Here is a 12,030-nt window from a genome sequence, read left to right as displayed (position 1 = left end):
TTGATAATTTATAAATCATTATTTTGTCATATCTTGGACTGTCTGATGTCTTCTTTCAGCCCTTTTTTCTGTTGTCCGTCCCCCAGGGAGGAGGTCACTTGTAGATCCTTGTAATTGGTTCCCTCTTGCCAACCCACTCTCCCTCTACCTTCCTAGTTTCGCCCCTTACACCCCTGGTCCTGAAGGTATCATCCACCCTGGATTCCCTGTGCTTCCAGCTCCTATCTGCACCAGTGTACATCCTCTGCTCTATCCAGACTTGCAAGGTAGAATTCGGATCATGATAGTTGGGGCGAGGAGGAAGCATTTAGGAACTGGAGGAAAGCTGTATTCTTCATCGGTGCTACATCACACCCTGACTGACTCATCTCCTCCCCTAGACCCCTCTGCAAGGGGATCTCCAGTGGCCAACAAATGGGCTTTGGGTCTCTACTCTGCACTTCCCCCCCTCATTCACTATGGTAAGATTTTTTTTTGTTTTGATGATGCCTGATACCTGATCCCTTCGACACCTTGTGATCGCACAGGCTGGTGTGCTTCTCTGTGGGCTTTGTTGCTTCTGTGCTAGATGGCCGCTTGTTCACCTTCAAGCCTTTAAGACCCCAGACGCTATATTTTTTGATAGCCGGGCACCATCAGCTTTCTTCACCACATTTGCTTATGTACCCATTTGTCTTCAGCGATCATATCATGGAGGTGTGCACCAAATGATATGATTTTTTGTTCTTTGATGCCTGATAACTAATCCCTTCAGAACCACGTGATCACACAGGCTGGTGTGTTCTTCCATGTGGGCTTTGTTGCTTCTGAGCTAGATGGCCGCTTGTTTACCGTCAAGCATTTAAGACCCCAGACACTATCTCTTTTCTTAGCCAGGCAACATCAGCTTTCTTCACCACATTTACTTGTTCACTCACTTTCGCTTTAGCGGTTGTGTCGGGAAGGTGAGCATCATAGAATGCCAATTTAATAGAAGAAAGTATTCTTGCATTGAGGGACTACTTGAGTGGAGGCCTAATGTCCTTTCGTCACCTTAATCCTAAACCTATAAATATAGGCACGTAGATCTATTTTCCCAACCTCATATATATTTGCATATGTACTTGTTTTTTGTCTAGACCTCTATAAATGCCCTTTGCCTCCCAGCTCTTTCCTCTATTTCCCTGACTTTCCTCCTGTCTCACTATCATGTTCCATCTCCACCTGGGTTTCAGCTATACCTCTTAGTTACATTATCCTTGATCATGCCCTACCATGCCTACTACACCCACCTCGCCACCAATTTGGGTCACTTGTTTCCTTGTCCCTGGGGCAAGCAGCCATATTATCTGAGGTGTTAGATACATCCTCATGGAAGGACAACACCAAGCTTTATGATCCAAGGACTGTAAATAATAAAATCCATCATAGGAGGAAGGAATTGTATTAGAACCTAAATTTTGAGCATCTAGTTTACAGAAGGTTTTGGATAACAGGGAAAGGCCAAAATCCATTTTCAGAGTCTCTATATGGATTAAGTCTCAGTTTAACTCCCTCTGACCTTTGACCAGGGATGGGAATAGTCTTGTCCTTGGACAGACTGCATTGGAAAGTGGATTGCCACAACCCCACTAACTGACCTAGAGAGAATTAGTGTCCCTTAATGGCTAGCCTGGCTGGGCTGTGTCCTTAATGGAGATCACCATACTGGGTGTTGAATGGTCATAAGACATGCTCTGATTGCCTCGGAGAAGCTCCTGAACGAATATTGTAAACTCTTTTAAGTTACATAGATGTGAGTATCGCAATCATGACCCTGATCCCACTTGAAACTGCATTGTAATTATTTGCCACCAACCAGGTTTTTATTATAGCTCTCTTTGACGTCCCATGTGCTCTTTCAAGTTCTGTGTCTCAGCAAACCCTTGGACACCAATATGACCTTTTGCTAATCCAGACGATATGTCTGTAGTTACCTTGTCTTTGTCCCATTTAAGATTTAGTAAAGGGTAGAAAGCAAATATGTTGAGAATGATGATGGCAACAAATGTACAAATGTGCTTGACACAATGGATGTATGTATGGATTGTGGTAAGTGTTATACCGAGCTCCCAATAAAATTAAAAAAAAAGATTTAGTAAAGGTTTTCTTTAAATTAATATATATATATATATTTCCTATTTTGCATTCTCTAAGGATTAGTGTATATCCTTTTTTAAAAAAACATTTATTAGGGGCTCATACAACTGTTATCACAATTCATACATATACATACATCAGTTGTATAAAGCACATCTGTACATTCTTTGCCCTAATCATTTTCAAAGCATTTGCTCTCCACTTAAGCCCTTTGCATCAGGTTCTCTTTTTTTTTCACCTCCTTCCCCACTCCCCACTCCCTCATGAGCCCTTGATAATGTATAGATTGTTATTTTGTCATATCTTGCCCTATCCGGAATCTTATCTTTCCCTATCCAGAAGTGTATATTGTTTTAAGTATGGATTCTCCACATCCCATCTCCAACTTCTGGATTGGTTTCTTTTGTGTATTTTTTACTTTATTTATTTATTTACTTTCAAACACCCTTTCATGTGAGTAGTTAGTTTAGATTGGCTGTTGAACATTATTTTGAAAACTAATAAAGATAATTTTAGGCCTTCGATGATACTTTCTCCAGTGGTAATTTACCTTAGTTTCTGAAAAGCTCGTTGTTATTCCATACCTCAGGTTGGTTCCTTTCCCATCATGACTTGGCAGTACAACAGGACACTGCACTGTAGTCAAGATTCCAGTGATTTGGACTTCATTGTTTGGAAACACTGGTCCACTTCTCTTCACCCTTCTGTTTCTTCAATGTGCCCCTTGGTCATCTCAAATCATAGTTTGAGAGACTACCCTTTATGGGCCTTGAATGCCAGTTTTTATCCTTTCTCAACTTTTGTGGCACTGTCAAAATCATGCATCCGCTTCTTATCCACCTTTTTTTTTAAAAAATACGTTGTCTGCCTTTTATAGGGCATAGGTGGACGTTTGACCTAGTTCATCATTATGAGAAACAACCCAGTGGCAGAGGTTTATAATTTTACCTTTGTCCTTTACTCTTTATTTTCTCCAAGATGTCATGCAAGTCTTCCTTATTACATTATAGAATCAACAAAGCTTATATTTCCTGTTTGCATAGCAACTACTGTTTTTTTAAGATATAAAGTATTTTTAATTGTTTTATAAGGGATTCATACAACTCTTACCACAATCTATACATACATCAATTGTGTGAAGCACATTTGTACATTCATTGCTCTCATCATTCTCAAAACATTTGCTCTCCACTTAAGCCCCTGGCATCAGGTCCTCATTTTCTCCCTCCCTCTCCGCTCCCCCCTCACTCAGGAACCCTTGATAATTTAACAATATTATTTTGTCATATCTTGCCCTGTCTGATATCTCCCTTCACCCACTTTTCTGTTCTCTGTCCCTCAGGGATGAGGTCACGTGTAGATCCATGTAATCGGTTCCCCCTTTCAAACCCACCCTCCCTCTACCCTCCGAGTATCGCCACTCACAACACTGGTCCTGAAAGAATCATCCGCCCTGGATTCCCTGTGTTTCCAGTTTTTATCTGTATCAGTGTACATCCTCTGGTCTAGCCAGATTTGCAAGGTAAAATTTGGATCATAATCGTGGGTGTGGTTGTGGGGAAGCATTTAGGAACTAGAGGAAAGTTGTATTTTTCATTGTTGCTACATCACACCCTGTCTGGCTTGTCTCTTCCCTGGGACCCTTCTATAAGGGGATGTCCAGTGGCCTACAAATGGGTTTTGGGTCTCCACTCCGCACTCCCCGTCTCATTCACTATGATAGATTTTTTGTTCTGATGATGTCTGAAACCTGATCCCTTCGACACCTCGTGATCGCACAGGCTGGTGTGCTTCTTCCATGTGGGCTTTGTTGCTTCTGAGCTAGATGGCCGCTTGTTTACCTTCAAGCCTTTAAGACCCTAGACACTTTATCTTTTGATACCGGGCACCATCAGCTTTCTTCACCACATTTGCTTATGCACCCATTTGTCTTCAGTGATCTTATCATAGAGGTGAGCACACAATGATATGATTTTTTTCCTTTGATGCCTGATAACTGATCCCTTTGGCATCTCCTGATCACATAGACTGGTGTGCTGCTTCCATGTGGGCTTTGTTGCTTCTCAGCTAGATGGCTGCTCGTTTACCTTCAAGCGTTTAAGACTCCAGATGCTATATCTTTTGTTCGCTGGGAACCATCAGCTTTCTTCACCGCATTTGCTTATGCACCCATTTGCCTTCAGAGATTGTGTTGGGAAGTTGAGCGTCATAGAATGCCAATTTAATAGAAGCAAATATTCTTGCATTGAGGAACTACTTGAGTGGAGGCCCAATGTCCTTCTCCTAACGTAATACTAAACCTATAAATATATGCACATAGACCTATTTTCCCATCCTCATATATAAGATTTAAAGTATTTTTCAAGGTGACAGTTTCACAACAGAAAATTAATGGAATGTTCTAGTATTGTGCTAAGGAAAGTGCTGGTGCTTTTAGGTATAAAAGCAAAATAATTGACTTGCTGCTTTGAGTAAGACAAGCTAGTATGCCCTTTGCAGTATGGAAAATGCCAGTCCTTTCAAAAACTTTGAATATCATTAAAGGGGTACAACATAAGTCTAAAGAGGAAACATGAATTTCCAAAAGCAAAAGGTACAAAATTAGACATGTGGGATGGTGGCAATGCTCTGTAAAATACTAAGATCCTGCACAGGATTGGAAAAACAAAAAGCCTTGCTGAAAAAAATGCCATTATAGAAGAATATAATTCATCTCTGAATTTTTCTAGTTTTCCTTTAAGAAATAGGTGTTAATAAGAGTCTGATATATTTCATTTTATTTGTTATTTCACGTTCTTAATGTAACAATTATGGAATCATATTGATTTACACAAATTATCATTTGCATTTTGCTTGCCAGTGGGTATCCTTACAATTAAATATGACTACATGGATATATATGTGTCTCACCATTCATATGTAATAACTATACAACTACTCTTTTTTGTTATAGAAATCTATCTAATGTGGAAGAAATTGGAACTTGCTCATATATCAATCATGTTATCACCATGACAACACTCTATATTCAACAAGTAGGTTTAAACCAATACTCCTTTTGGTTGTTTTACTTTGAGCAACTAGGTCTTAATGGGTCTTTTTCAGGTCTAGTTAATGTACAGTTAATGAACTTAAGTGTTCTCTGTGGTTATTAAAATAATGTAAATTGTGGGGTACTGTATGAGAGGGCTTCCAAAAATTTGTGAAATTGCCTATTTTTTGACAACCTTTTTTGAAACACCCTGCTATTGCAGACATATTATACATATTATCTAAATGTGAATGGTGTCATAAAAATTTTAAGTTTTATATTTATAAATGTTTTATTTTTCTAAATGTGAAATAAAATTTTTAAGTTTATAAATGTTTTATTTTTGTTAATATTTTATGGTATATTAGTGTTTTAAAATTTATATAATTTCTCATCATATGCATTGATTCATTTGTCATATATACCTGTTTTTGAAAACAAAGATTGATTACTATTTCAAGTCTTTTCTGGGAAATATTTAAAATTTGTAATTGTTCTATTATGCTAAGGAAAGTGCTGGCGCTTTTAGGCATAAAAGCAAAGTAGTTGACTTGCTGCTTTGAGTAAGACAAGCTACTATGCTCTTGCTAGTCCTTTCAAAAACTTTGAATAACACTGAAGAGATACAACATACGTCTAAAGAGGGAACTTTAATTTCAAAAAGCAAATAGCTCATATGCATTACTGACTGCTTGGATTCTAAGGAGATGTTAGGCTTATGTTAATAAGAGTGATTTTTAAAAATTAAGTAGTAGTGGTTTAATGTGTGCATAAGAATGGTAAACATGTTATGTGGTTTAATATTTTTAAGTAAGTAAAATTATATTTTTTAATTTATTCTCAGTTAAAAAGCAAAAAAAAAGAAAAGGAAATGGCAGATCAGACAGCAATTGAAGAATTTGTAATCCATGCATTGGCATTTTGTGAAAGTTTATATGATCCCTATCGGAACTGGAGACATAGAATTTCAGGGTATGTTTAATAAATCACAATATTCATTCAAAATGTGACTGTTAATATGTGCAGCTCTCATTTTCTATGAAAACAATTGGAAAGATACATTAAGGGCCAAGTTTAAGAAGTAGAAATTATAAAAATAGTAATAAGTACCCTAGCTATTAAAATGCTATGGATTGAATTATGTTCCCCTCAAATACTTGTCAGCTTGGCTGGGCTGTGCTCTCAGTGGTTTGGCAAGTAGATCATGATGTCATTGTTCCCAAGATGTGATTTGGCTTGATCAGCCTTGAGCCCTGTGCTAATGTGTAGGATTCAACTGTAAGAATTTTCAGCAACAAGAGACAGAGTGAGACTTTTAATTAATAGATTTATACAGGGAAATGAGATTTATAGGGAATGGGAGATCAAAGCACATGAGGTGAAAGGAATTTATGATAGCCACATAGAGAAAGATTAGAACTGGTCCTTTGTCTAAAGCCAAAGAATGTAGCTAACTTAAAAGGTATGGAGACCCCAAGAGCCGCAGCTGCAGAAGAGAGAAACAGGTTTTAATGCAAACCCACTAGCAAACTGCAGTGGGGCTCGGCAAGGAAAGAGTTAATGACCCTGGCTGCAGCCAAGTCTAGTTTTGTGGGAGAAAGAGCAGAAAGGGATCCTGAGGGGAGAAGCATTAGAGAGCTGAAGGCTTTTCAGCAAGCGGATAGGAGAGAGGCCAGAGGGAACAAAGGAAATTCCAGGGTATCTATCAATCTTGTAGACATCATTAGTCCTGGCTTCTTTCTGGTTGGGTCATGGGTGCTACTGGGCTGGGCTCTAGCGTGCATGGGGCTGACATCACTCTGCCTGCTGGATGAGGGGCGGAGCAAGCTTTGTAAACAAAGAAATACGGCTTTCTCTGTGAGCAATAGCGCTTCCGTGCTGGACCCTAGATCAACGCCAGGTCAAGTCACAGTCCCGATCTGATATAAGGGGAATCTTCCTGAAATGTGGCCCGCATTACCTATTATCTTACAAGACATAAAAGGAGCAAAATGCGAGCAGAGAGACTTCCGTACTACTAAGAAAGAAGAGCTGAGCGTGGTGCTCACAGTCCCTGTATGCAGAGCTCCTAAACCCAGAGAAGAATGATGCCAAGACATCTAGAGATCCCCAAAGAATGCTGCTCCCACAGATGCCGAACAAGGCAGACCGTCCTCCTCCGTTGTGAGTTGGCACAGAAAGCCTTTCTCTAGAGCTGGCACTGTGGATTAGGACTTCTAGCCTTCAAAGCATTGAGAGAAGAAATTTGTGTATTAAAGCCATTTACTTGTGGTATTTCGTTTATAGCAGCACTAGGTAGCTAAGACATAAAGATGATAGCTTCCTGCTTTTTAATACACAAGCGTTTTTTATACGTTCATGTTGTTTTTGATACAGTGCTCTGTCTTCCACAGCATTAGCCGTTTTCATAATTGTTTTCAGTGTCCACATAGACCTTATAGACAATGCTTATGATCTGGAGTTTATTGTGAAAGTTTGCAGGTTACAATTTTGGTGGAAATGTTCAGGATACAGTTGTTCAGGTAGGACTAATGAAGAATGTGCTAATAGAGGAGGGGGTACGATTTAAAAACAAATAACAGATACAAACTAAAAGATTGTGGAAATTCACCAGATTAAAGAAACTAAGGGTTCTCATGGTGCCAAGGTTCAAGGGCCTGGCTACTAAAGAGAAGATCATTGATTTAACCCACCAACCCCTCTGGCAGAAAAGATGGGCGGTCGGCTTCTGCAAAGACTCCGCCCTGGAAACCCTATGGTTTAGTCAGTTTACTCCACCCCACAGGGTAGCTTTGAGTTGGAATTGACTTACTGTGAACTTAGAAAATGAGATGAAGAACATTGGCTTTGCAGGTCTCTCAGCAACCTAATTGATGCTTATTGACCTTCATTAAGCTGTAAGTGCTTGGCCCTGAATCATCAGAAAATAATGATATTAGAACAATACTCTATGCAAGTTCATTTTTAGCCTTATTAATTTAACCTAGCAGCCATATTAGTTATGACTTATTATTTAATATATTAGTCCGCACTTTTAAAAAGATAGCCTTCTTTATCACAACTCTAATGAAAACTATGTTTATAGGAGGACACGGTGCTTGGTAAAGTAAAGGGACAATATAAAAGAGGAAGACCCTCAATGAAATGAGTTGACACAGTGGCAGCAGCAGTGAGCTCAAACATAGAAATGATTGTGAAGATGGCACAGGACTGGGAAATGTATCATTCTGTTGTACGTAGGGTAGTTCCAAGTTAGAGCTGACCCAAAGGTACCTAACAGCAACAATGTATGCGACGTATAATACACAGACTTGAGAGGAAATCGTTGTCTTGGCTAGCTAATGTTGCTATGATAGAAATATCATGTAGGTGGCTTAATGGTATTTATTTTTTATTGGTTTGGTTCTTGGATGATCTTCATGTGGTGGGGCATTTATCTCCTTCAACTCTGCTTTTTGCTCCTGGTTTTAATTATTTTTTTGATATTAAAAAAGATTTTGATTTGATACACCCCATACAAACACATTCTCATTAACATAACAAAGAAAAATTCATTCTCAAATGGATTATAACCACAGGTATACCAAAAACCCATTGTCATCCAGTCAGTTTTGACGCCTATTGACCCTAAGGGCAGAGCAGTACTGCCGCACAGACTCTCCAAGGCCGTAAGTCTTATGGACCCACACTGCCACATCTTTTTCCACGTATCCTCTGGTAGATTCAAACTAGTGACCTTTTGGTTACCATTTAAGTCACCATGCTAACAGGCTGCCTCAACCCAGGTTTAGGAGTAACATTTACAATACATTTTGAGAGACACAAATCAATCTAAAAGAATTATTAATCACAGATTGAGAAGGTGCATTTTCCAGATGCTAATGAGATGAGGATGTTTATTGTCATCCATATCTCAGGGTGTTTGTGAGATAGAATCATCAGTTAGATAATACTGTCATCATAATTACACAAAAGAAATAATCTGGAGAAATCTAAATGGATTTTTCATTTGCATTTTTTACAGTAGTAATGGTTTACAAAAAAAATTGTGCAGAAAGTAGAGTTCCAAAATGCCTGTCCTCTCCAATTCACACTGTTCCACATTGTGTATTCTTGTGGTACATTTGTTGTAGTCATTGTTGTACGGCACTGATGTATTATTGATTAAAGTCTACGGTTTATATTAAGATGCACTTTATTTTTTTTCAGAAGCTGGTTAAGATGCACTTTCTGTGTTGTACAGTCCTATGTATTTTTTTGTTGTTATCTAGTTCATGATGACACATGGCAGCTGGTAACCAATATCATACAGAAGTTCCTTTTATTATATGCCATTGAGTCAATTTTGACTTGTTGACTGTAATCTCTCTGGGAGTAGATTGCGAGGCCTTTTCTTCAGATGGGCTTAACCTATTGACCTTTCAGTTAGTAACTTAATACTTAATCACTGCACCACTAGGCCTTTTTGGAATAATTTTATTCCCCACTAAATATTTTTTTAAACCTTATAAGATGAATTTTTCTAACACATGACTGAGGTTTTTATTCAAAATTGTAGTGAATTTATTGTCATAAAAACAGGTCCTGGGGGAAAAAAAAAGAGCTGATACCAAGGACTCAAGTAGAAAGAAAATGTTTTGAAAATGATGATGGCAACAAATGTACAAATGTGCTTGACACAATGGATTTATGTATGGATTGTGATAATAGCTGTATGAGCCCCAATAAAATGATTTTTTTTAAAAAGAAACTAAACAATGCATTGGGAAAATCTGAAAAACAAACAAACAAAAAAAACCAACCCTAAAACAAGCCAAAAAACAGATCCTAATTTTTTCTATTGTCATGATAATGATCATAATTTATTAGAAGGATTACATGTTGTTATAGTTTACTATGCTTGAAAATCAGTAAAATACTGAAGCCAGTGCCATCATGCTGATTCTGAGTCGTGGTGACCCCATTCGGATCAGAGTAAGAAGTGCTCCATAGGGTTTTTGGTGCCCGCAGATCACCGGGCCTTTCTCGTGAAAGCAAATAAATGAATATAGAGGGGGGATATGACCATTCTCATGCCCTACCCATTAAAAGTAGCCATTGACTTGGAAAGCAGTGACATGTGGTATTCAATTGGAGTTTTGCTGAGTATGAATCTAGTGATCAACTCTTGTCCTATTTGCCTTATTATATGTCAGTAGGTTTTTTCCCTCCAGCTTTAAAATGATAAGAAACAATTTCAGAAAGTAAACTTAGGATTGTTAAGAAGAAGGTATCTGAAATCAATGCTTTGTCAGTAGATCATGTCTCTATCTACAGAATTTCTATGTGGCTTTCATTGAGATATTTTTTCCCATTTTTGTTGCCTTTGTTCTAAAACTATCAAAGAGTTTTGCCAAGGCATGAAAAAAAAAATACTGTGACTTAGGAAAACAGGAAAAAATTTCTGCCAACCCTCTATTGGAAGCATCATTTTAATAATAGCCTTTATTCCCCACTCACCATGCCAGCATTCCCATCTAAGAGAGGCATTTCATGTAAATTAATGTATTCTTGATGAAAACATAAAAATGATGTTGCCCTTATCAAGATCTAGAAATAATATATTTTTCAAAACTATTGACATTGCCATTAAAAAATATAAGAAGTTCTAGCCCATACTAGATCTGTATCCTTAAGATGAAAGAAAAAAATGGGTCTGGATTTATCTACAGAAAGTAGCAGGAGTACCTTGATTTCTGATGAATTTCACTTGCACTCAAGTAATAAGCCTTAGCTATCAAAATAGAATACTACTGAACATGGGCTTTTACTAATTGGGAAATTTAAGGTCAGTTTTCTTTTAAAGTTTCTAGTTAGAAGATTTAACCTGACTTCTATGTTGGCCTTCTTAATGTAAAAGTTCTGTAATTGGTGAGCCTTTAATTACTGGCATAACTTTAAGTTTATGCCAGTCATGGAAATAAGTTCTGTACACAAATCATTAAATTATTTTGTAATTGTGTTTGTAATTGAGCAATTTCTGTATGTACATGTTATAATTTTGTTACTGTTTTTGATGATAGACGGATCCTTAGTACTGTGGAAAAGAGCAGACAGAAATATAAACCAGCTTCTCTCACAGTGGAATTCGTCCCTTTCTTTTATCGTAAGTAACACTCCTAGATCTTCTAGTTTGATTTTGACCTTTTTCTCACATTTTTACTCTGATACTCATCCTGATTTAGCTTTGTGAACTAAGAAAAATTATTAGAATCTCTTACTAGTATATTTGATACATTTTGACTGAGATTACTATTTTTGGTTCTATTACTTTTAAGAAGAGCTGAGTAAAAAAACAAAACAGTATTCTTTTTAAAAAAAAATATTTTATTGGGAGCTCTTACATATATTATAACATTCCATCAATCACATAAAACAGTATTGTACAATTGCTACCACAGTCTGTTTCAAAACATTTTCTTTCTTCAAAACAGTATTCTAATGAAAATAGTTTATTTTTGAACTTAAGATTTTTTAAAATGAAAATTAAAGTTAGTATGACCTAGATGGCCCTACTTGTATTAAAGAATAAAAACATTTCCATATTTTATTAGTGAAGTCAACAGGTTACAAATCAATATTAGAAAAATTAAGGATACAGTATTTCTGCCTGCAGTGTCTTTTCAGCCATGCTGGCAAGCACAGTTCTCTATGGTCCTTGGCCTCTAATGTGGTTCATTGAGTTCTGCCTTGTTTTGGCACAGTTTCTTTAGTGCCCAAAGGCCTTCGCACTCTGTAAGCCAGCCTCCCTGTCCAATGACACTCAACTTGGTGATTTCTGTCGGGTGGAAAGCCTGCTGCTGTATCTGCTGCTTTGACCACTTCTTCATGTTCCACTTCTG

General features: G+C 37.6%; 1 protein-coding gene across 4 annotated transcripts in view; it reads left to right on the top strand.

The window, feature by feature from the left end:
- NBEAL1 (neurobeachin like 1) overlaps window positions 1-12,030 on the top strand; it is a 175,686-nt gene that overhangs the window by 33,414 nt on the left and 130,242 nt on the right. For all 4 annotated transcript variants that reach the window (XM_075529601.1, XM_075529600.1, XM_075529603.1 and 1 more), the window contains exons 5-7: window positions 5,072-5,153; window positions 5,994-6,121; window positions 11,212-11,294. In XM_075529601.1, coding sequence (XP_075385716.1) covers window positions 5,072-5,153; window positions 5,994-6,121; window positions 11,212-11,294 — 293 coding nt within the window. The remainder of the gene's footprint in view (window positions 1-5,071; window positions 5,154-5,993; window positions 6,122-11,211; window positions 11,295-12,030) is intronic.

The sequence above is a fragment of the Tenrec ecaudatus genome, chromosome 13, assembly GCF_050624435.1.
Source record: "Tenrec ecaudatus isolate mTenEca1 chromosome 13, mTenEca1.hap1, whole genome shotgun sequence".
NCBI lineage: Eukaryota > Metazoa > Chordata > Mammalia > Afrosoricida > Tenrecidae > Tenrec > Tenrec ecaudatus.
The sequence above is the reverse complement of the archived record's forward strand: the minus strand, read 5'-3'. Positions and strand labels throughout refer to the sequence as shown.